The 25570-nt window shown below is 50.0% G+C and overlaps 1 protein-coding gene, 1 long non-coding RNA gene and 1 other non-coding gene across 3 annotated transcripts; 2 read left to right on the top strand and 1 right to left on the bottom strand.

Moving 5' to 3' along the window:
* Window positions 1–1080: 1080 nt before the first annotated feature.
* FOXL2 (forkhead box L2) lies at window positions 1081–4963 on the bottom strand. Its single transcript, XM_004278969.4, has one exon. It carries the CDS (start codon window positions 3551–3553, stop codon window positions 2414–2416), a length of 1140 nt encoding a protein of 379 aa, XP_004279017.1. The 5' UTR covers window positions 3554–4963; the 3' UTR covers window positions 1081–2413.
* Window positions 4964–6794: 1831 nt separating this feature from the next.
* Window positions 6795–24729, top strand: LOC125964465 (uncharacterized). Its single transcript, XR_007477512.1, has 4 exons — window positions 6795–7772; window positions 10621–10696; window positions 14778–16615; window positions 24347–24729. It is a non-coding gene; the product is annotated as an uncharacterized LOC125964465 (long non-coding RNA).
* LOC117196303 (U6 spliceosomal RNA) lies at window positions 11485–11591 on the top strand. Its single transcript, XR_004476425.1, has one exon. It is a non-coding gene; the product is annotated as a U6 spliceosomal RNA (small nuclear RNA).
* Window positions 24730–25570: the final 841 nt, after the last annotated feature.

Genomic DNA, 25570 nt, shown 5'->3' with positions numbered 1-25570 from the left:
GCTCCTCAGAACCCGCACAGCTTCATCCTCCACCTTCTAGCCTCCCCGGGATGCCCGAGGAAGAAGTGGGATTTCTGAGCCTGAGCCACTTCCCCTTGGGGCCAACCACACATAACAGGGCTCCCACTCTAACATTGCCGAGGCGTAACCACCAGTATAGGCTGAAGTGGGAGGCCTGCAGGCTCATTCCTTGCCGCGGGCAGCTCCTCCCGGCTTACTGGTCGGCCTGGACCTGTGGCCACTGCTGTACAGGCTGGGTGGGGGGCAGTGAGCAACACGTGGCTGGGAGCGGGGTCCAGCTCAAGCTGCGCCGCTGCAGTGGCAGCAAGAGTTGGTTGATACTTGTCATCCCACCGAACGACTGAAAGCTGACCACCTCTAATCCTCCTCTCAGCCCCGGCCTGTAATCCGGTCGAACTCCCGTGTGCCTGCGCGGAAGCACCAGTCTGAATTCGTTATTCGAAGAGTCTCATTAAAGAAAAAGAGAGAGAAAAGATTACATTTCTACAGCCAGGCCGTATGTTCACCTATCTCTGATATTGCCAAATCTCTTACACATATCTCAAGGTAAATAAATTCTGACCATTAAAAATAAGGCAATCAGTCACTCGTTACGTTTGTACAGAGGTTTTCAGCTTACAGAGCATTTCCGCAACCAGGATTTTATCTATTTGGAATAAACTCTTCTGGCTGTTAGATTTAACTGGAAAAATTGAAAAGCATGAAGACAATATAATAAAAACACAGCCCATACACCTAGCACGGCTGTGGAGGAGGTAAAGTTCAAACTTGCATGGATGCAAAAATAGAACAAATCCTACGTACAGTCACGCCTTGTGAAAGAACCACGGCAAATAATGTCTCTGCGATGACGTGAAACAGCCTCAACAGACCAGCGATGACACAGAAAACAAACAATCCCCGGGAAAACAGAGCAGCAGCGACAACCACAAACGCCCCCCACTCCGGCTGCCCTCAACCCTTGTTTATCTGAAAAAGGGTAACTTTTTGCTAAAAATCTCCCTCTTTTAACTAGCTGCTGAACAAACTTAGACGCGACGTAAATAATATAAGTCCGTGTGAAAAGAAAGAACAAAAAAATTTATTCGGGAATCGACAAGACAAAACAACAACAAACGAACAACAAAAGTGCTCTAGTTCTTTCTAGAAAAATTTGGTCCTCCAAACGACACACTACAGAACAACCAGGTCTAGAGTTTTGGGCCAGCAGGCTCGGGGCCACAAGCCCGCCTGGTCCGACTGCTGCCGGGTTTCACATTTCTCCTGCCCAAGGTGGGAGAAGCAAGACGTTTGAAAAACAAAAATCAGGGAGGGGATGAGTTGTCCCTGCAGCTTCCGCCAGGCAGGCAGTGATCTCCCGGCGCTCGGGGGTTTGCATCGGAAGATAGGGGAAATTTTTTGATATTTTTTTAAAAGATAGGTTGAGGGGGGAAATCCTCTAGTTTGCAGAGGAAACCGTCTGTTACTGGGCATATTCTCCTACCTCTGTGAACACAGCTTTTTGAAGGGCCGACAGGAATTCTACTTCAAATCTCCTGTAGAGAAGATTTTCATGTTTTGCTTTAGCAAACTCCAAGGCCACAATACTTCGCCGGTTTTCCGGTGAGATTTTTTTTTAAAAAATATATTTTTTGATAACATCTAAAATAGCCCTCCCCATCTTTTTAGCAAAACATTAGCCAGCCGCCCGGGCCTGAAGGGGCCCGAAGCGCCGGGATGGAGAGCGGGGGAAACGCAGCCTCTCTCCGAGCCCGGATGCGGTGTAAACCCAGGCGCACGCGGCCGAGCGAGGCGGCCCCGGCCCCCTGCTCCGGCCCAACCCCCGCCCGGCCCAGTGGGCCCCAGCAAGGGGCTTCTGAACAGCTCCAAGAGGGTACGCGGAGCAAATACACTTTCGTCCCTTTCTCGGTCGGCACGGGTCTCGTTGCCCGCCCAGGCCGGCGCTTCTAGCCAAGGATGGCGCGGCAGCCGGACGGAGAGAGCCGAGCGCGAGCGCACCGACCTGTGAGAGTAGGCCAGGAGGTCTGCGCCGCCGACGCCCGGCTGCACCTCGGCCCCGGGCACTTCCTCTCCGCCGTGAATTTTGGCAACCGGTGTCCAGCTTGGACGCTGGGGCGCCCGGAGAAGACTAGGCCTGTAGAAAACGCGTGGAGAGGCGGCCTGTAGGCCGGAGGAGCGAAAGGGCATAGAGGGCAGGGAGGCGAGCACAGGAGGAGAAGCGGAGACAAAGAGGAGCGAGGGGAGCCGAGGGGAGCGCGGAGGCGCAGAGGGGCCGTGGGCGCTGGCTCAGGGGGCGGCCCCAGCGGGCGCGCGGTCTGGCTGGCGGCGGTGGCTGCGTCCAAGGCCGGCGTCGCGCGTTCCTGCATCCTCGCAGCCGGCGGGCCCTGGCCTTTCAGAGATCGAGGCGCGAGTGCAGCGCGCCGGTCTTGCTGTCGTGGTCCCAGTAAGAGCAATGCATCATGGCGAGCTCGGGCTGCCGGGCGCAGGCGAACTGCAGGCCGGGTGCGTTGGTGGGCGCGGGCGCCGGGGGCGCGGCAGTAGCCGGGCTGGCGGGGCTGAGCTGGCCGGGGGGCGGTGCGGCGGCCCCGTGGTGCGGCGGGGCCGGCGGGGGTGCGGCAGCCGCGTGCAGATGGTGTGCGTGCGGGTGTGAGTGGGGGTGAGGCGGCGGCGGCGGGGGCGCGGCGGGCGGGCCTCCCAGGCCGTTGTACGAGTTCACTACGCCGGGAGGCAGCGCCATGCTCTGCACGCGTGAGTACGGCCCGTACGAGGCAGCCGGGCCCGCCAGCCCCTTGACCACAGCGGCCGCGCCTGGGCTGCCCGGGCCTGCGGCCGCCGCTGCTGCGGCCGCCGCCGCAGCGGCCGCCGCCATCTGGCACGAGGCGTAGGGCATGGGCGAGGGCGGCTGCGGTAGCGGCCACGAGTTGTTGAGGAAGCCGGACTGCAGGTACTTGGGGGGCGCCAGGTAGCCGTAGCCGTCGGTCCCCGCGCCTGCCACGCCGCAGCCACCCGCGGCACCTCCGGCCCCAAAGAGCCCCTTGCCCGGCTGGAAATGCGCGGGCGGCGGCCTGAAGGGTCGTTTCATGCGGCGGCGGCGCCGGTAGTTGCCCTTCTCGAACATGTCCTCGCAGGCCGGGTCCAGCGTCCAGTAGTTGCCCTTGCGCTCGCCGCCGCCCTCGCGCGGCACCTTGATGAAGCACTCGTTGAGGCTGAGGTTGTGGCGGATGCTATTCTGCCAGCCCTTCTTGTTCTTCTCGTAGAACGGGAACTTGGCGATAATGTACTGGTAGATGCCGGACAGCGTGAGCCTCTTCTCGGCGCTCTCACGGATCGCCATGGCGATGAGCGCCACGTACGAGTATGGGGGCTTCTGCGCCGGGTCCGGTTTCTCTGGGGCTGTCCCGGCGCCGCCGCCGCCGCCACCCTTGCCCGGGCTCGGCGGCGGCGGCGCCTCGGGCTCCTTGGCTGCGCGGCCGGTCTCCGGGGCCAGCAGGGCCCCCGCGGCGTCCTCGGGCTCGGGATAGCTAGCCATCATGACAAAGCCGGCACGCCGCGGCCGGGTAGTCCCTGCTCTTTTCCGCTGGCGCTGGCGCGGCAAAGAGTCCCGGCGCACAAGTCCGCTCACGGCCGAGTCTCAAACTTCTGGAGACTGCGGATGCCGCCCGCGCTCTCGCTGGCGGCCTCTCGCGCCTCTCTCTTCTTTCCCTTCCCCTAGGGAGAGGTCGGCGGGAGTGGAACTCAGCCTCTGGCCATGGGCAGTCCGCCCAACAGAGAGGGGCTTCGGCTCCGCCGCCCCTCCCCGCCCAGGCCAGTCCCCGCCTCGGTGGGTTTTCTTTTCTGCGCTCTTCCCCTCCCCCCCACCCTCCGGTTTCCCGAGGCAAGACCCGCGTCTCTGGCGGAGCTGCCTCCTGGAGTCCCTAGTGCGCCAGGAGCCTCGCTCTGTTCTGATTCGTATGGGCTCCGCCGAGTTCCGCTTGCGTCAGGCGCCTTCGCCCCTATAGCGGGGCGGCCAGCAGCGCATGGGAGAGTTCATCTCCAAGTCACTTTTTGTAAACGCCCCGCACAGCCCGGACCAGCCTGCCCCCTCCCAGCGAGCTTAGGGGGCCCGGCGGACAGCCGCGCTCACGCTCTCACAAGCCCTTGAATCTGCCGGTGCTCGCTCTGCGGACTGGGCCGGGAGATGCCGAGGGCCTCGGCGGGGTCCGTCCGCATTTGGCCCGTGCCCTGGGAGCTCGGGCCCTAGCGGGGAGAGGCGCTTCCAGGTGAAAGAAAACGACTCCTTTGCTCTGCCCTTCGCTGCTGGCTGGGGGCTAAACTTCTAGCTCCGGTCCGGGGGAGGGGCGGGACGGCGAGGGGGCCGGACGAGGGTGGGGTGCAGAGAGCTGCGCGTTGGCTTTGGGAAATTCAGCCCAGAAACGCGTGTCACTGAACGAAGAAACCTCGGCCTGTCCTGTCCCTTGCGCTCTCAGAGTGACTGGGCCGGGACGGAGCCGGGAAAGAAGATCGCTGGGAAGAGGGGCCCGGGGGCTCCGCCTGAAGCCCCTGCACCCTTCCTTGCGCCGCTCCTGGACCTAGGGACCAGACCCCTACTTAGTAACCGCGTCGTAATCCTACGGGTTGGATGTGTGCTTTAACACACAGAGACTCCCTTTAACCAAGTAGACCCCACTGTGCTCCTGCGCCGAGAGAGGCGCAGATGTTGCCGTGGGGCTTTGGGGGACTGTATATGTATGTGCACCGCATCACAAATAGAAGTCATGGGGAGGGTCTGTCCTTGTGACACGTGAGATACCAGCTGTCCAGGTGTGCGTGTGCTGGTGCAGAAACACAGGTATGCACATATACAAGGTGTGATATTTATATTTATGGGGTAAAACACATTTATACTTATAGATATGTAATGGTATATATGTATCATGTATCAGAGTAAATGTGGCTCATGAATATTGCATCTTCTTTCTTTTTCCTCTTTTCTCTGTCCTCTCTCTCCTTTATTTATTCTTTCCTTCCCTTCCCCATTTCCCCTTTTCTTTCTTTCTCAATTCTTCCTGCCTCTCTCGCTGCTGGTGTATATAATCTATCACAGCCTAGAAAGAAAAACAACAGGCTGTAAGGGAGGTACTTGTTCAAATCTCTCTCCTGACAAGACATTTGTTCAATCTTTCTCCAGGGCTGAGGGGTGAATTCTCACCTACTTTCAGCAGAAGTCTGATTGGGACCCAGTTGCATGCAGGGAGGTTGTCTCAGGGGAAATCAGTGTTGGCAAAATAGTCAGGTGTGTCTTTTAACAGTTAACTCAGCCTTAACAAAAAGTCTGCAATCATAAAGTGTGAGAGAGATGGCCGGTGTTTTGAGTCTTCATGCACCACACCCCTTGTCGCCGATGGGGCCAGGATACTTTGTGGAGGAAGGTGAACTGAATGGATGTCATGCGGGTGTGTGTAGTGGTTGGCATGTCTGGAGTGGCTGGCCCAATGCCTGTCACTACCTCTTCCTCCCAAGCTGCCCAGTCTCTGAGGAAGCCTGAAGGGCTACTGGTGGCCTATGGGCCTTTTCCCCAGCATCCACAGGCCGCACCCTCATGTGCGGCCTCTTCCCACTCAGGCCCCTGATCTGCATTCTGAGATTAAAGGAAAGGAGGACAGGGTGATCAGTCTCTTTGGAATTCAGCATCTTGAAGATGACTCCAGAGAGCTCATCAGGGCAGCCTGGCCTGAGCACCACAGTAAGAGGGAAAAGGTCCCAAGTGGCTTAATTGTTTTCTTTCACTGCTTCCAACATACACCGGGGCAAGCAGCTCTTCTTCAAAACTTCTGTGGTTGCTTCCTGAGCAAGAGCGAAGGTGTTTTCTTCTTCCTCACCCCCCTTAGTGCCCAGGCTATGGGTGGGAGTGGTGTGAGTTGGGTTTGGGGCTGCTGCAGATTGACCTCACTGTCCATCCTCCCCCAGGGCCTTGGCAGGGGAAAATACAGCTGGGGGGTGGGGGGCTGCTCTCTCCTCTGTTTTCTTCTGACCACCCAGGCTGGTGCCCCCTCTCTCTCCCTCTCCCTCTCCCTCTCTCCCCCTTGCAGGCATTTCCGCTGCTGGCCTGCAGCAGCCAGGTGTGACAGCATTGTTGTGTGTGTCATCACTTCCCTGAATTCCAAACTTGGCTCCCTTTTCAGCCTTTAAGGACTGTGTGTGTGTGTGTGTGTGTGTGTCTGTGTGTGTGTAGGGGTTGGGGGTAAAGGAAGGGGTTGCTCTCAAGGATTTTCTGAGCAGGAAGGAAGAGGAGTCCTGCTCCCAGGTATCGATCTCTCCAGGAAACGGTGGGGCGCGCCTTGGTTTACTTCTCAGCCCTCTTGGGCAGGCTGGGTAGGGCCCTGCTTCTGGGCGAGGTCGGGATCCCGCCGGCAAGACAGACCGCGCCGAGGCTTGTGTGGGGCCCCAGGGCGTTGCGGCGCGCAGGGCTCCGGCTCAGTGACCTTGGGGCGGTGCCCACGTCCAAGGGCCGGGCGGAGCTCCCAGCCTCTCCGGCCCGGGTTTCCCGGCGGCCCGCAGCTGCGGCTCCAGTCTTCCAGCCCGAGCACCGCTGGCCGACGCCGTGGATACCCTACGACCTAGCGCGGCCGCCGGCCCCGCGTCCGCCCCGCGCGGCGGAGGCCCCGACAGCCGGAGCGAGCTGTGCTCTCCGTTCTGATGGAGCGAGGCGCTCCTCTTCGCACGGCCGGGAATCCTGCAACAGCGCTGGAGCGGCCCGCGCCTTGGGAGCCTGGAGGCCGGGCCCCGCCAGGTGAGCCGCCCGGCGGCCCCGAGGCAGGCAGAGGAGCTTCCCTGGCCCCGCTCAGCTGGCCCCGAGCCGCCGGCGGCGGAGGCCCCCGAACACCCACCGCTCCCCGCTCCTGCGGGGCGAGAGGGAACTCTGCGGCGCCACGGCAGGAAAAGGGAAGCTTGAATACGCGTGGTGATTAGTACATACCCGCGCGACTCCACACCTCAACAGCTGTCAGCACCGTCCCGGCCCACCTCACCCTACGGACTCCAGGTCTCTCTACCCAGGTCACATTCCTCCATCCATCCATCTCTCTCTTAGTCAACCCCCGTTATCCCCTCCAGTTCTCCTTTCCCCCACTACTCTCTCACACTCACCTGTCACATATACTAGTTCAGATCTGCACATTTTGGTGGAAAACCTGTCAGTCTGATGCTGGGACTCTAAGCCTCTTCACACACTCCCACACCCAGCTATCTCAAGACTGATCTCTTGGCTCCATGTCTGCAAGTCTGACTCCCAGAAGCCTGCTGATTCTCTGATGTCCTTGGCCTGCGGTTAGGGTGACTGGGCTGCCACCTGGACGTCACCATGGCGAGGTTGCTGTTCAGAGTTCTTTTGAGAAGCTCAGGTACAGAACATATACCTGATGCACTTGAACACACACAGGCCACTCACACAGGCTTCATCTCTGTCTTGTAGCTGTGCTTGCTGCCCGAACTGACAGGCTGCAGAGAAGTTTGCACGGTTCTCTCCCATGCACACACCCACACGGCGCCAGGCCCCAGGCCAGCCGGTATTATTCTGCCTGATTAGGATTAGCAGAGTCACTTACCCAAATATGTGCTTGGGAGAGAGAGTGAGAAAGAGTAGGGAAGTGGTGAGAGAGAGAGAGAGAGAGAGAGAGAGAGAGAGGAGAGATAAAGGGAGAGAGGGAGAGAGGACGCTATTACCCATTCTGGGGAAGAACTCACAGACCAGAGCTGAGAGCTGTTTCCAGTTGGTAAGTATCTTGCTGAATTTCCCCCCCCCCCCCACACACCGGGCCTGCGGGTGGCTGGGCTGGGAGGCAGCAGGCCAGAGTTCTGGGTTCCTCCTTACCTTACTGGTGTTGGGCTTCAAGTCCATCAGCACCTCTTTGCCCCAAGGAGTGTACGCCCTACCCTGTAGCAGGCAGACTGCAGTGCAGTTGCAGACCTTTTTCCTGGTTGAGCCTAATTCAGAAAGAAAAGGCAGAGGGAGTGGTTCCTGGGCCATGTCAGGACCTCTCCCTTCCAAAGACCTCTGGAATGCTCTCAGAGAGAGAAGCCTAGGGTGGCAGGAGCTGCTGGCCAGCTTCCTCTGGTATCCTATGGCTCTGACTCCCATGGCCCAAAGCCATTTTCTTCAGCTCTGAACAGTGAGTACCCTGACAGTAGGCCCAAACACATGCTTGAGAGCGTGATGTATTCTTGTTTAAAGTTGCCTTTTTCCACATCCAAACTGTAAGCCTTGATGGGCAGAGACTGTGTCCTCCACTTCTCTCACTCAGTGCTTCGCACCAGGGTGGGCTTAATGCATTGTAGTGGAATTGGAACATGGCTGTGCTCCACAGAGAATTGAGAGATGCCACTTTCCTTATTATGAAGCTGGAATTTCTAAGAAAGGGACTGCAGGTGGGGAAGAGTGGCTGGACCATAGAGGGCCAGCTCAGGATCTGAGAGTGCTCTGTCGTCTGGAGCTATCTGCTCATTATGGTGGTACAGCCGTGCTGCTGAACCTTAGGCAGGGACACAGGACATCTTCCTGGTTCCCCCACCCCTCCCCCACCCCCTGATCATGGCGAGGATGTGTCTGAAACAGTCAGACTTAACTTTACTAGAAAGAGAGAGGCCTCTGCATCTGTGGCAGCTAGCTTGCAAGGTAAGGCCTGCTGTCTGGAGCCTAAGCAGGCCCATGAGGCGATGCCTGAAAGAGCTCTTCCTCGTGGTTCTCATTCATATTTCTCTCCAAAAATGGGCACCATCTAAAGAGCGTCCATGTAGGAGGGCAGTTTTAGATGCCTAGCTTAGATGAAGTCCAGAGGAAGGGAGAAGGGCTGAGTTTTATGTTCCCTATTACTGGGCTTCTGAAGAAGATTTCCATCACACCAAAATGGTGTGTGTATGTGTGTGTGCCGTTTAACTTACATATGGTAAACGATATGCACCTCAAGTGTACAGCTTGATGTATTTTTACATATAATATAGCATGTAACCACCACTCTGATCAAGATACAGAGCTTTAACGTTTCTGTCACGTCAGAAGGTTCCCTCCTATCATTTCCTCATCCATACTTACTCCCAAAGGTAACAGGTATTCTGATTTCTGTCACCATAGATGAACTTGGCGTGCTTTGAGCTTCATATAAATGGGGCATACCACATGTACTCTTTTTACTGTGGTTCCTTCTGCGTAATATGTTTTTGATATCCATGCATCTTGTTGCATGTATCAGATATTATTGCCGTGTAATATTCCACAATTTGCTTATCCGTTCACCTAGTGATGGACATTTGTGTTGTTTCCGGTTTTGGGATATCATAAATAAAGCTACTGTCAACGTTTTCTACATGTCTTTTTGTGAAGGGCATTTCATTACTCGTGAATGACTACGTAGGAGAGTAGGCATCTGTTTAGTTTTAGTAGAAATTGCCAGTTTTCCAAAGTGGAAGAACAAATTACAGTGTTATACAGACAGACAGACATGCTGTAACAGGCCTTTTCCTTCTAGAAAGCATTCTCTAAAGACCGCTGTGTACCTCCAGCTATTATTATTATTGTCATCATTATAAAGGGTTAAGATAGCTATCCTTTATTAAATGCTTATTTTGAACCAGGGATTTTACATGCATTTTCTCATTTCATTTTTTTTTTTTCGAGAGAAGGAAGGATTTATTACTTGCAGCAAGTAAGGAGAACACTAGGGATCTTTCCCAAAGCTGTGTCTCATTTCATTTTTTTTTTTTTTTTTTTTTTGCAGTACGCGGGCCTCTCACTGCTGTGGCCTCTCCCGTCGCGGAGCACAGGCTCCGGACGCGCGGGCTCAACGGCCATGGCTCACGGGCCCAGCCGCTCCGCGGCATGTGGGATCTTCCCGGACCAGGACACGAACCCGTGTCCCCTGCATCGGCAGGCGGACTCTCAACCACTGCGCCACCAGGGAAGCCCTCTCATTTCGTTTTTATGACAACTGAATTCCCTGGTGGTCCAGTGGTAAGCTGAGGGGTTGGTGCTATTCCCATTTGATAGATAAAGAAACTGAGGCTCACAGACGTTAAGTAACTTGCTGAAGGCCCCCAGCCACTAAGTGGCAGTTTGACGTTGGAACCCCGAGTTTCACCTCTGAGTGTGTGCCTCTGTTGCTTCCAGGTCAGGAACTCCTTCCTTCCATCTGACCAAATCTAAGCTATTATTTATGAGGCCCATTTCCTATAACCTCTGGTCCTCCCCGCATACATGGTCACACCCACTTGAGATCTCTGTACACACACATATGCACACAGTCTTCGTCACAGCCATGCGCACCCACTGTGAAGAAGACGGGCATGGGGGCCAATTCATGAAAACCTCAAAGCTTGCCAAACCCAGGCCTCTGCAACCTGACGGTGTTCCTCTCAGGGAATTTGCAGGAGAAGATTAGACCTGCAGAGAAGATTAGGCCTGCAAAGAAGATTAGGGACAAGTCTGCTTTTGGATGCTTCTGAGAAGAATTCAGAGACCATCCTTCCCTGGGAAGAGGTGGGCATTTGGTCCTCCTCCCAACACGTTGAGCCAAGTCCATAACAGTGGTGATTTAAAGGCATCAGCCTGGGGCATCCCTCTCTCTGCAGGTTCGCCCAGGGATGCTTTCATCTGGGGTTGATGGGGATGATAGCCTGGAAATGTCACACCTTGCCTGGGAAAGTGGTAAGTGGGAAGGGTGTGTGTGGTGTGTGCAGGGAGAGAGCTGCATTTCAGGACATAGCACTTGACTGAGCCTTGCAGGGAATGGTCACTCTGGGAAGGAGAGCCAACAGCCTTCTCCTCAGGACCATATCCTGAGGACATGGTCCCCAGGTATCCAAGGCCCTGGGCTTCACTGAGAGGAGTGTGCTACCCTGTGGGTGGAGACAATACGTGGGCACTATATTGCGTACCGGGCCCCTCCTCAGGCTCCTTTTCAGACTAATTGAGGCCTTGCTGGGCTCTGGGTTTGTAATTGGGGGTAATTGCTGGCAGGCTGCTGTGGTGGTACAAGCAGGCTTTTGTTGGGGGAAACTGTGGTCAGGATTTTGGAGCTTTGGGTGGGAATCCTTTCCAGGATTCCTGTGTGTTCTGTTCCAGGTACCTCCTGGCCCTAGCCTTTTGCTCGGAGGCAGCACTTCTGAGGAATGGGAACTAGTAGCACGTCTGAACAGGAAGGGCCCCCTCACGTGGACGATGGGAACTCAGGTCCAGAAATGTACAAGGCCTGCTCTAGGCCACAGAGGGAGTGCAGGTGGAATGGAGGTGCTGGTGCCTGGTACTGTCACCGATGCACACCCACCACAGTCTGGGAGTCACCGTGGGGGAGTGGTTAACACAGACCTCTGTCCCAGTTCTTACATCAGCCTTGGAGATCATGGAACCTTCCTGAGCTTCAGAGTTTTAACATTTTGTCATTCTTTGAACAGGCAATATACTTGCGTATACCAAAATTTAAAAAAATATAGAAGGTGCTCGCTTCGGCAGCACATTCACTAAAATTGGAACGATACAGAGGAGATTAGCATGGCCCCTGCGCAAGGATGACACGCAAATTCGTGAAGCGTTCCATATTTTTGTATAGCTGATTCACTTCGACATAAAGCAGAAACTAACACACCATTGTAAAGTGATTATACTCCAATAAAGGTGTTTAAAAAAATATACAGAAGGCTTACAGTGAAGTCTCCCACTTCTGTCCCCAAGTCACCCTTCTCACAGGCAGCCAGAGACCCTAGTCTCCTCTATACCCTCCCGGCCGTATTTTATGCGTATGCAAGCACACCACGCTGGTTTCCCTGCCCTCCCTCACTTTTTGCACATGGCAGCATCTAATGCACAGTGTTCTGCACCTTGGAAATCTGTCCATATCAATGCCTTCACTTTTTAGAGCTGCATAGCATTAGCTTGTTTCCAATCCTTTGCTTTTATAACTAATACTGTAATGTAAAATCTTGTATACACCTAATTTTGTAGGCGTGTGCATATATCTGGACAAAAATTTCTAGAAGTATAGAGGTGGGTCAAAGGGTATATGCATTTGTAACTTTGATAGATGTTACCAAATCACCCTCCTTATAGATTGAAGCAGTGTCCACTCCCACCAAAAGTGTATGGGATTCCTGTTTCTCCACAGTCTCACTAACACACATATTTCTTTTTATGAAATAAATCTTGCAGATATAGTCGAGGACCCCTCTGTATCCTTCCTTGATCCCTCTCTGTCCCTCTCACCTGAGGTGATTACCATGGTAAATATTCCCATAGGTGTTTTAATACTTGTGTGACAGGTATCCATTCCTAGGCGATACTTAGTACTGCTTTGTGTTTCATAACTTTATATAAATGGTATCCTGCTGTGGCAGAAAGACATGTGCTTGCTTTTTCATTCAACCTTATGTTTGAGAAAAGCTCCTGGTTGATACACAAAGACAAACTCCATTCATTTTCACTTGGTTGCACCATTCCATTGTATGGACACAGCACGGTTTATTTATTCATGTTCCTGTTGAGGGATGTTGGGTTATTTCCTATTCTTTAAGGTTACCAACTGGCCTGCTATGGACGTTCCTGTATATGTCTGCTAGTGCACATGGGCTACAGTTTACCAAGAAGTGAGACTGCTGTATCAAAGGATTCAGATATCTTCAACTTTACTAGTTATTGCTGAACACAGCCTCAGCTTCTTCATCTGTCAAACAGAGAGAGTGATCCCTGTGCCCTGGGAAGTCAGTATCAGTGAGTGAGATGGTAGAGTGGGAGAGAACGTGGGCTTGAATTTCAATAGATCTATACTTAAATCCTGGCTCTTTGATCTACTTGCTGTGTGACTTTGGGCCGTTATCCAGCCTCTCTGTGCCTCAGTTCCTACATCTGCAAACAGTGATAATAGTATCTAGGTTACAGAATTCTGGAGAAGACTAAATAAGATACTGTGTGAAAAGTATTTAGCACTGGGTCTGGCACAGAGGAAGCACTAAAAAATCCCAGTGGTGATGATGATGATAATAATACCAACAATAATAATGTCTTTGATCTCTTTGTTTTTAGCCTGTTATTGTGGCACATTTCAGGCCTATAAACTAAGAGAGAGAATAGTACAATGAACCTCCATCTGGTTTCCTCTATATCCCCACCCATTTCTTCACCCTTTCCCCACCAGATTCTTCTGAAGTCAATTCCAGGCATCATATCTATTACTTCATTTGTATATATGTCAGTTCATATTCCTAAAATATAAGCACTTAAAAAACATAGCTACAATACCATCATCATATCTAAAAATTGAGGGTGATTTAAAAAAAATTATTTATTTATTTTATTTATTTTTGTCTGCGTTGGGTCTTTGTTGCTGCGCACGGGCTTTCTCTAGTTGCGGCGAGCGGAGGTTATTCTTCATCGTGGTGCGCGGGCTTCTCATTGCAGTGGCTTCTCTCGTTGCAGAGCATGGGCTCTAGGCACATGGGCTTCAGTAGTTGTGGCCCGCGGGCTCTAGAGTGCAGGTTCAGTAGTTGTGGCGCACGGGCTTAGTTGCTCCACGGCATGTGGGATCTTCCCGGACCAGGGATCAAACCCATGTCCCCTGCATTGGCAGGCAGATTCTTTTTTTTTTTAAACATCTTTATTGGAGTATAATTGCTTTACAATGGTGTGTTAGTTTCTGCTTTATAGCAAAGTGAATCAGTTATACATATCCCCATATCCCCATATCTCCTCCCTCTTGCATCTCCCTCCCACCCTCCCTATCCCACCCCTCTAGGTGGTCACAAAGCACCGAGATGATCTCCCTGTGCTATGTGGCTGCTTCCCACTAGCTATCTGTTTTACATTTGGTAGTGTGTATATGTCCATGCCACTCTTTCACTTTGTCCCAGCTTATCCTTCCCCCTCCCCGTGTCCTCAAGTCCATTCTGTACATCTGCGTCTTTATTCCTGTCCTGGCAGGCAGATTCTTAACCACTGCACCACCAGGGAAGCCCGAGGGTGATTATTTTTTGGTATATCAACTACACAGTTAATGTTGAAAATTTCTCAATAATCTCAAAAGGACTTTACAGTTGGTTTGAGCCACGATCCAAACAAGATCCATACATTACATTTGGTTTAGATGTCTCTTAAGTCTCTTAACCTATAAATATTGCTCCTCTTTTTTTCCCTTCTTGCATTATATCTGTAAGATAGTGGGCCACTCATCCTCTAGGACAAGGCTTCTCACAGCCTGGATTTTGCTGATGGCATCCTTTAACATGCTCCTCTGTCCTCTGTATTTCCTGTGTGCTGGTAGATCTAGAGGCTTGGTTAGATCAGGTTTGGTATTTTGGCAAGAACACTTTACCAATAGTGTTGCATAGTTCAATCAGGACACACTAATGTTTAGTTTTTCCTCTTTTGGATTTTAGCAGCCATTGATTATCACTGTCCAGAGCCATTATTCATTAGGGTTCATTAGCAAAATGGTTTTATTCTAATCCTGTCATTCCTTCTTCAATAATTAATGAGATTCTTCCATAAAGAGAAACTCCTCCTTATCAACCATTTGATTGCCCGGAGGTAATGTCTGTGAAGGATAGGCAGGACGAATGATGGATTTTTCTTATGTTTAAAGACAGTGACAATGGGCTGTAAGTGGTCATTTAGGAAATAGCTGATTTTGTGGGTCCTGAAAGATATTAGGAGTGTCTTCCACCCAAAAGAAGAAAGGAAGAAAAGAATGAATGAACAAATGCACAACTCCCCCAATCACATAATTTGTTTCTTCACACAGGTGTTGAACCCCTTTTCTGTGCATTGGCTGTTCCAGGTGTGGGGACGCAGTGAGGAGCAACGTGTGATTTCTGCTCACAGGGAGCCCCAGGTGACAAGTACACAGCCTGTACACATCTCCCCAGCCCAAGATGCAGGTGCCATAGGAGGCAAGAGGAAGAGAGGAGAGATTTCTGGCTGGGTAATCTGGGAAGGCCTGGCAGGTAAAGGTCTCGTCCCCCAGGAGAGGCTGAGCTGCCCTTCTCACCCCCACCCCCCGCCCCCCGCCATGCCATTGCATGGGCCAGAGGACAGCATGTTACTGCCTTAATCAAGGAGTGCTTTCACCTTTGTACCTGTCAGGTGCCAAGGTATGTGCCAAGTGTTATGGTGGACATAAGAAAAGACCTAGTTTCTATCCATGAAGAGTTCTCTTCAGTCTGATTGGGAAGAAAAACAACACACACTCGATCCACAACAGATCAGCAAGCATTGGTTGTAATTCAACAAACTTTTCTGAAGTGTTTACGGTATGCCAGAAGGAGGGCCTCCTGCCTTCAGCAGGCTGTATGGCCTTCTCGGCATGTCCGTGTTTTGGGTGCTCTGTGTTCCTGTCCACCCCTCCTCTCACCCCAAACTCGGGGTGCATCCTTGGTCATGTGGGCCTTGGTAAAGTTGACTTACCTATCAGTGTCTTCTCAGTTGCTTGCTGGTCATCCTTTAAGTCTACTCAAGGATCATCTCCTCTTGGAGGTATTCCCTGGCCCAATAATCTATTGATACATCAGCAGGCTGGGCTGGGTGTTTGGGGTCCTACGGCACGTTGTCTGTGCTTTCTTCTATCTCAGCAATTCTTACCCTCTGCTGTAAATTATTTGTTAATTTGTTTATCTCCTTCTCCTAGACTGTGAACCTCCTGAGAACAGTGGCTGTTTTCTCATCATCTTTGTATTCTTAGTGCCTGACGTATCTGTAGTGCAGAAAATGTTCGTTGAATGAATGTCTGAGACTCCACATTTAGCGCTTCTTTCTCTTAGGCGCAGATTCAGTCTGGGAAAAGATGAGGCATTCAAATGTTATTAGTCACTAACACTTTAGTATGAATCATTCCAGTGTTTCATTATAGTTCTGTGAGAGGTAGAAACTGGGAATGGGAGGAACTCTAGGACAAGAGTTAGGGGTCCGCACGTGTTATATTCTCGGATAGTGAGGTGCCAGGGTGAAGAGGAGCGGAATTCAGGATGGGAGAGGGTCCCGGAGGGCTCGAAGGCAAAGGCTGCCGGCGGTATCGTCAGACGCTCAAGTGGAGGAAAGAAAGGGCAGCTTCCGGGTGTGCCAGGCCCGCCGCGTGTCTTGGGTGCAGGACGTTGACGGTGCACGGTGCGTCCAACGGGCCGGAAGTCGGAAGTCGAGCTGGCCCGACGTGGGGGTCTTCCTCGCTTTGTAGCGCCGGAAGCGGCAGCCGGCTGTGGGGCTCAGAGCCGTGCCGGGCCCTACCGTGTTATCCTACCCCGCGGCGGTGCAGGAAGCCCCTGGGGAGCGCACCCGAGCCCCGGCGCCGGGCCTCCGCCTGGGCGTGGTACATGGCCCTCGGCTCTCAGCGCAGACGCGCTCGCCCAGGGAGGCGGGGTCGGCCGTGGTCCTGCACTGCGGCCGCCTCGCCATCTTCATGTCTCTTTGACGTCCTCAGAGATGCTGGCCTCGCCACCTCCCGCCTCTGCTAAGCCCTGCCTCGGAGGCCCCGTCCCGGGAAAGGAATAAAAGATACGCCCCGAGACGGCGGGACCGACTGCAGCTTCCTGTGGCCGCAAGAAGGCGTAGCTAAGACATTCTCTAGGTAGGGACGACCCTGGAGACAAGGTAAAGTCCAGATGGAGGGAACACCTGTGTGGGGAGGCTGGCGTTTCGTTCGGGACAGCCAGGACTGCCTTGGTTCTAATTTTCTGTGAGAAACGGGTGCCCACAGGTTCTGGGACATTATTTATATGTCACGGGGTGGTCCTTTCTTCATCCGAAGAGTGTATGAATCGAGAACAAATCACAGAGGCTGAGTGTGTGCCCTCACAGTTCCACAAACATTCTGCACTTTGTGTGTCCACACATGACACGTAGTTGTTCATCTGTGTCCTCACTGGTGTGTGTGTGCGTGCCCGCGCACACCCCCGCACCCACACAGTGCCCCACCCCACCCCTTTTCTCTCCAGTTTGTGTCTTAAAAAAACTGTCCGTATAGAATGCCTATTATATATGGCAGTCTGCTTTCTCCATTTTTCAGGTCTGGGAAGGGCATTTCTGTTAAGATCCCACCAGATTTTCTTTGGCTTCTGGGACTGTGGGGCAGAATTGTTTGCAAACTTTAAATTACGTGAGCCATCAGGGAGGAGCAAGCTTCTATTGCATATGTGGGTTTGCTTGCGACTGGCTGCCCCCCCAAGGACTACCTTTAGGTGGCACTCCCTGGTTGGCAGAATTTGTCATTCATTCATTCTTGCATTCAGATGAACACATCCACACACTGCGTCTATACTGGCCCTGTGCTGGGCCTGGGGATCTGGGGAGGAAGGCCTTGTTCTTGACCTTGGGGAAGTGCAGTTTAGTGGTGAGTTGAGTAGGTAAACAGACAAATGCAATATAATATGATAAGTACTGCGATGGGGGAAGGTGGAGGAAGTCTTCTCGCTGGGGCTAAGTCTTGAGGGGAGATGTAGGGAAGGCATTCCAGTAAGAATAAGCATGTGTGTAAAGGCCAGAGCTGAGGGAGGCAATGGTGCTCTCAGGGGACCACCAGTATCTGGGTTTGGCAATGTCCAGTGTGGGGGAGGGGTGGCGGGTAGTGGGCCATGAAGCCGCACAGGTTGACAAAGTCACATCACTGAGGGCCAAGGATGCCTCCCTGAGGGACTTGGACTTTATCCTGAGGCCGTTTGGCTGTCAAATGGGAGTGAAAGGGAAGGTTTGCCTGTTAGGAAGCTGATCCTGGCTGCAGTGTGGAGGATGGCCGGAGGTGCCAAGGGTGAAGCACACAGGTGAGGGGTGATGGGCCTGCGCCAAGGAAGGAGCAGGAGGTTGGCCGGAAGGGCCCACAGGTGGGTGAGATGATTATCTGTGAGGCACACGCTGCATTTGAGGTGCCCGACGGGCGTTCAGGTGGAGGTGTCTGGGAGGCAGTTGGATGTGCGAATCTGGCCTCCTGAGAGAGGTTTGGGAGTCACTAACCTATAGATGGGACAGGATGAATTCACCCAAGGAGGGTGTGGAGAGAGAGAGATTGAGAGAGAGAGAGAAGGGCGTTAAAGAAAAGAGATGGGTAGAGTTGGGGAGCCAGTAAAATGACTGAGCGGGAGTAGACAGAGAAGTGGGGGTGACGAAGAGTGTGTGGTGTAATGGGAGCCTTGGGAAGGCCCTGGTGAGGACCCTCCCTCAAACCCACCTTCTCTGGCTTCCTACGCCTGGGGTGCCTTGCCCCTTATGGGGTGATTGGTATTTTAGTGGTGACACAGTTTCTCTGATGGTGAAAATTTAGATGCTACAGTAGACTGGTTGTGGGACAAAGGTTGGGGAGGGGGCCTCTTGTGTGCTTTAAATACTCATGGATACTGTTTATGCAGCTCTTACAGGTGTTGGTAACTTTACACAAATTATCACATTTAATCTTCAAACAACTCTTTTCAGGCAGATATTATTCCCCCACCCCTTGACAAGTGAGGAAACTGTGGCTCAGAGAGGTTAAGTGTCTTGCCCAAGGTCACACAGCTGTTAGAACTGTAGCTGGGATGTTGGAGTCAGGTCTTTTTGCTTTCCATATTCCAAGTTTTTTTTTTTTTTTTAATTGCTTTCCTTAGCGCATGTTTCAGAGGTGGCTGCCTCCTAGATTGGCATCTGAGCCTGGCCTGGCTTGCCCACACCCTCCAAGCCTCCAGGCCACGGGGACTTCAGAGGAGGCTTGTATCCTAGATTAGCCCTAAAGACAACATGCTCCTGAAGAAGAAAGAGGAGGTCTAGGCACAGCCGAGGCCTGGGATGGGAAGGGCTTCCCGAGAATCAGTGGGGAACTTCCTCCTGGGAAAGCCATGAGAGGGGCAGTTCCTCTCCTGGGCCAGGCGTCAGGGAGTCAGGGCCCCAGCTGTTCCTGCCCGGCCGCCCGCAGCCCTGAGCGCCCACCGGAGACAGGAGGCCCTGCCTGCTCACTGCCCATTGTCCCTGCACCACAGTGCCGCTTCCCATGCGCCTCCTGTTTATACAGGAAGCCCCTGCTCTGGGGTGCCACCTCCCTCCCCTGATGGCTGGCTCCAAGCTCAAATTCCTCACAGGCAGCCTCAGTGAGGGAGGACTAGAGTACGTTATCCCTGCTCAGTCACTTTGAGAATTAGTACAGCAGAGTGGGTAGAAGCATGGCCTTGTGGTGTGGCTACCCTGGACTTGAATCTGGCCACTCTTTAGCTGTATGGCCTTGGGCATTCACGCTGACCCTGTGAGGGCAGCTTCCTCCTCTGTAAGATGGGGAGTAGCAGTCCTATTTATCTCACAGTTTCTGTGTAAAGGTAAGTGAAATATGGAAGTGTCTGGAACACACTATGTGCCCAGTAACTTACAGATCCCGTCGTTACTTGTTCTTTACTTCCCACTTTTAGTTGCCCTGAATTTCAGCTGTGTTCCAGCTGCAGGTGACAGTTTTAGAATATGGCCTCCAAATTTTGTGGCATTCCTCCTTTTAAGGGGTAGGGTCTATGTCTCCTCCCCTTGAGTCTGGGTGTTCGTGTGACTACCTTGGCCAGTAGGGTATGGCGGAAGTGACGCTGTGACTTCACAGGCTTTGTTTTGGCTGCCGGAACACATACAGGTGGTCCCTGACTTCTGATTTTTCGACTTTATGATGGTGTGAAAGTGATGCAAATTCAGTACAAACTGAATTTTGAATTTTGATCTTTTCCTGGTGATACAATACTCTTATGATGCTGGGCAGTGGCAGCAAGCTGTAGCTCCCAGTCAGCTACCATGAGATTAAACAACTGATACACTTACAACCATTCTGTACCCATACAACCATTCTAGTTTTCACTTTCAGTACAGTATTCAATAAATTACATGAGATGTTCAACCCTTTTTTATAAAATAGGCTTTGTGTTAGATGATTTTGCCCAACTGTAGGCTAATTTAAGTCTTCTGAGTGTGTTTAAGGTAGACTAGGCTAAGCTGTGATGTTTGGTAGATTAGGTATATTAAATGCATTTTCGGCTTATGAAAAATTCAACTTAACGATGGGTTTATTGGGAGGTAACCCCATTGTAAGTCGATAAAGATCTGTACTTGGAGCCCTGAGTCGCCAGGTAAGAATCTAACTACTCTGGAGTTTGGCAGGCAGTGACGATTGTTCTTGTTGGGTGAACTACCAGAGGGGTGGGAATAGTTTTTCCAGTTCAATAAATACTTATTGAGTGGAGTTTCAAAATGGTATACTGAAATCAAACTGGAATTCCCTCCCTCACCAACAAAATATGGAAAAAATTAAAAAGATAAAATAATAAATACAGAGTTGCACTTAAATTATGAAGGGATAAAACATTCCTGGAATGAGGAAGTGAATAGGATATGACAGCCATAAGCTGAAGTGCTTCTGAGTTTGTGCCCAAAACATATGCAGAATTATGTCTCAGAAGAGGTGCATGCAATCAAGAATCACCAACCAATAAACATTAGTTAAGCACTTATGTGCTAAGGCTTTGTCACTTATCTGTGTATTTTTACAGTTAATGCTTGTTTAGAGTCACTTACATGTTTACATTTTCTTTGCTCACCCATTTCTTCCTTTTGAGTTTAATTTCCTTCTTCCTGAAGCATATAGTTTCTTTCTTTTTTAAAAAATAAATTTATTTATGCATTTATTTATTTTTGGCTGCCTTGGGTCTTCATTGGTGCACGTGGGCATTCTCTAATTCCGGCAAGCAGGGGCTACTCTTCGTTGCTGTGCACGGGCTTCTCATTGCGGTGGCTTCTCTTTATTCCAGAGCACGGGCTCTAAGCACACGGGCCTCAGTAGTTATGGCATGTGGGTTCAGTAGTTGTGGCTTGTGGGCTATGGAGCGCAGGCTCAGTAGTTGTGGCACACAGGCTTAGTTGCTCCGCGGCATGTGGGATCCTCCTGGACCAGGGTTCGAACCCATGTTCTCTGCATTGGCAGGAGGATTTCTAACCACTGTACCACCAGGGAAGTCCAGCATATGGTTTCGTAGTGCTTTCACCAAAAGTTTGTGTGTAGTAAGTCTTGATGAAATTTAAGAATTTCATTTTCCCTCTTAAATGTTAATATCATTGGATATAGAACATCAAAGGTGACAGTTATTTTTCCTCAGTACATGGGAGATACTTGGAATATTCTATTACTTTCTGGCATCTGTGGTGTCTGTTGAGAAGTCTGAGGGGAGCCTAATTGTTCCTTTGTAGGTAATGTGTCTAGTCTCTCTAGTTGCTTTTAAGATTTTACTTTGATGTTTTGCAATTTTAATATGATATGTCTAGGCGTGGAATTAGTTTTATATATTCTGCTTGGGGACTGGAGTGATTCTTCCTTATGAAGATTCATATTTTTCATCAATTTTGAGAATTCCTGGCTGTTACATCTTTTTTTAAAAAAATTTATTTAAGTTTTTGGCTGCGTTGGGTCTTTGTTGCTGCACATGGGCTTTCTCTAGTTGTGGCGAGCAGGGGCTACTCTTCGTTGCGGTGCGTGGGCTTCTCATTGAGGTGGCTTCTCTTGTTGCAGAGCACGGGCTCTAGGCGCGTGGGCTTCAGTAGTTGTGGCGCATGGGCTTAGTTGCTCTGCAGCATGTGGCGTCTTCCCGGGCCAGGGATTGAACCCATGTCCCCTGCATTGGCAGGCAGATTCTTAACCACTGCACCACCAGGGAAGTCCCTGTTACATCTTTTAATATTACCTTTTCCCTATTCTTTTTATTCTTTCCCATTACAAATTTGTTGGACCTTCTCATTCTCTTTTCTTTTTCCCTTAATTATCATTCATGCTTTCTGTTGCTTTATCTCTCTGTACAATATTATGGGTGATCTCCTCATAGCTATTTTCCAATTCAGTAATTTTCTTTTCAGCTCCTGAAAAGAGATTTTACTCATCCATTAAAATTTTAGGTTTTTTTTTTTAAAATTTAATTTTGATGACTATATTTTTTCATTTCTAGAAGTTTTGTTTGGTTCTTTAAAAAAAATGCCTGGTATTTCATTATGGTTTCTGTTACCTTTTTCTCTTTTATTATTTTAAACATACTTATTTTATAGTCTTTCAGAATGTTTGTCTATTGGAAGCTCTTGGGATGCCATTTATCCTGTTTGTTGTGTCTGAAAACTTGCTCATGGTGAACTTTTCTTTGTATGGTCTGCCATTTTCACTGGTGACTTCCTTCCCAGTGGGAATCCTGTACTGCCTGAGTTGTAGGAATGACCCCACAGAGAGGTTTTATTTTGGTTTTGCCAGGTGCCCTGGAGGCATCAGCAGCTTGGGATCTATTTTTTCTTTATTTGTTAATATTTTGACTTGGGATTGCTGTACAATGTGGGTGGTATAAGTTCAACTCTAAACCATCACGTGGAGAGATCAGGAAGAGACAAGCTTTATTGCTATGTCTCTGGGTTGGTGGGGAAGATTTTCTAACCTTCTTTTTGCTTAGGGTGCAGCTCTTCAAAAGTTCTGACCTTCTGTAGGATTCTAACTCCTAATTTAACTTGAGTGATCTCAAAGCTCTGTCTCTTGTACCTGTAAGAAGGTTAGAACTGAAGCACTCCACTTTCAGAGATATTTTGTAGTCTGTAAGCCCACCGCCCCTTATCTAGGACTTCTTCAATGTTTTCTCATGTGCTACTCTTCTGGCTTTCAGTTCCCTCTATATTTCTGGTGTCTAGGGATTTTTCTTTCTTGAGAGCAAGAAGTTGAAAAAAAATGGATTCTTTTTTTATTAGTTATTTTAAAATATAGAGTTTCTGTGAGTTTGTAATGGAAGACTCTTCTTTTTAAATAGCTTCAGGTCACAATGAACCTTTCCAGGCCCTTTGTGTATGTTCTCTCATATCATTCTTACAAGAACTGTGTGACACAGACGTTATTTATCAACTTCTATTTATGCATTATGATATTGAAACTTGGCAAGTTTAAGTCTTGTCCTAGATCAGACAGGTAGGAAATGGCTTTGTTAAGATTTGAACCCAGCTTTCTCTGGTTCCATTTAGTGTAGCCTTTAGGAAGTTATTGATAACGATCTCCTACCCCCATCACTTCATTATGAAAATCTTCAAACATAATGCATATACATCCTATCCACCCAGATTCTACAATTGTCATTTTGCTATATTTGCTTTATTCTGTATCTATCCATTACCCATCCTTCTAGTCATCCATCTATTCATCTTGTATTTTGATACGTTTCAAAATAAGTTGCAGACATCAGTATACTTCATCCCTAAACAGTTCAGCATGCATATTATTAGCTAGAGTTAAATATTTATTTATGGTTCTTTTTCCCCCCTAGATACAAATGAGCCAGTATTAACTCTACCATCCATGAGTTTTGACTAATGTGCACACCTGTGTAATGCAAATCCATATCAACATATAGAGCATCATCATCTCTGCAGGAAGTTCCCTCCTGCCCCTTCCCAGTCAGTCCCTGTACCTGCCCAGAGGCAACTCTTTTTTTTTTTTTTTTTTTTTTTTTTTGCGGTACGCGGGCCTCTCACTGTTGTGGCCTCTCCCGTTGCGGAGCACAGGCTCTGGACGCGCAGGCTCAGCAGCCATGGCTCACGGGCCCAGCCGCTCTGCGGCATGTGGGATCTTCCCGGACCGGGGCACGAACCTGTGTCCCCTGCATCGGCAGGCGGACTCTCAACCACTGCGCCACCAGGGAAGCCCCGAGGCAACTCTTTTGATGTTTTCCCCCATGAACTAGTTTTGCCTGTTCTAGAAATTCTTTCCAGGTGTATTCCTTTGGGTAATTATTCTTTCATTCAGCAAAATGATCTTGAGTTTCATTCATGTTTTGCGGGTATGTGTATCAGTAGTTTGTTCATTTTTATTGCTGAGTAGTATTTCATTGTTTGGCTGTAACACAGTTTATCCATTCTCCTATTGTTAGAAACCTGAGCTGTATACAGTTTTTAGATATCACAATGAAGCTGATATGAACATTTAAAAATTATTGTTATTTTAATGTTTATTTATATTATTATTTTAATTGAAGTGTAGTTGATGTACACTACTATATAAGTTACAGGTGTACAGTAAAGTGATTCACAATTTTTAAATTTGTACTCCACTTATAGTTATTATAAAATACTGGTTATATTCTGTGTGTTGTACAATACATCCTTGTAGCTTATTTTATACGTAATAGTTTGTACCTCTGAATCCCCTACGTTTATATTGCCCCACTATGAACATTTTTACAAATATTGTTATTTTATGACATGGGGGTGAGAGAGCAGTGTAGCAGCTAGATTGCAGTTAGTTGAGGGAGATGAGGGAGTGCAGAGAATGAGCACAATTTTCTTTTTCTTTTTTGTGGCTGTGCTGCGCTGCTTGCGGGATCTTAGTTCCCTGACCAGGAATTGAGCCTGAGCCATGGCAGTGAAAGCGCTGAGTCCTAACCACTGGACCACTGGGGAAATCCCCAGATAATTTTCTTAAGGTGAGTAGATGAAAAGTCGGGAGAGAAAGCAGTAGCTAGAGGGATGTTCATGGGTCAGGGATGGTATATCTATATCTATATCTATCTATCTATACACCATATATTTGAGTTAAATACATGGTTAATATATATAACACATTAAAGTATAAATACATAATAATTAGTATAAAGTAAATATAATAATATATTTATATATAATATATACATATATAAATTAAACATACATATGTATATACAAGTATAAATATATGTATTTCTATTAGTGGGAATAATACACACATGTTTTCACAGGGGGAGAGGAACGGGATGGGAGGGAAGGGATGGGAATCTTGGCTTCTGGGGACAGCCCGTGGCTGCCCCCATTTTGGCCCTGGGTCTCAGATTCTGGGCAGAGCCCATGGTCCTTATGCTTGTTCCCTGGCTTCCCTTGGTGGAGTCTTGGGTCCTGATGGCATCAGCAGTTCTGACCATTGAAGGGACAGCAGAACTCTGTCTTGGCCATTTACTCAGGCTCTTCATGCTCTGGGGGGGACAGCAAGTGCCAGTGAGAGGTGGGATGTGGCTTTGGGCAGTGGGGAAGAATCTGCTCAGAATAATTGGGCCACTTCTTGTGGTGATGCCTGCATGGACCTTGCCATGGGAGAACCGCTAAGATTCCTTCCAGGCCTGAGGAACTGTGACTTGGGGGGAAGGGTGACCCCTCCCTTGTGAGCAGTTGCTGATTCAAGCTGCTGGGCCAGAGATCGCCTGCTGACAGACGTACAGCAGTCACCCGCGGGGGCCAACTCACAGATTCGCTTCTGTCCGTGTTTGGTTATCAAGATTATTGTTTGGACTGATAGAAGAAAGTCTAACTCGGGCCTAATTGAGTGCGGGCAGGCAGATTGGACCAGGGGTTCTTGCAGTTATTCTTCTAACCCCTTTCTGGGTGTGACCAGGCTTGTTATGAAGTGCTTTCACCATTAGGTTCTCAATACTAGCTTTTTGTTGCTTTCAAAACTCTTTATTTATTTATATCACACGCATGTATTTTCTTTTTTTAAAAAATATTTGTTTATTTATCTTTGGCTGCGTCGGGTTTTAGTTGCAGCAGGCAGGCTCTTTGTGGCGGTGTGTGGGCTTCTCTCCA

Source organism: Orcinus orca, chromosome 5 (assembly GCF_937001465.1).
Source record: "Orcinus orca chromosome 5, mOrcOrc1.1, whole genome shotgun sequence".
NCBI lineage: Eukaryota > Metazoa > Chordata > Mammalia > Artiodactyla > Delphinidae > Orcinus > Orcinus orca.
The sequence above is the reverse complement of the archived record's forward strand: the minus strand, read 5'-3'. Positions and strand labels throughout refer to the sequence as shown.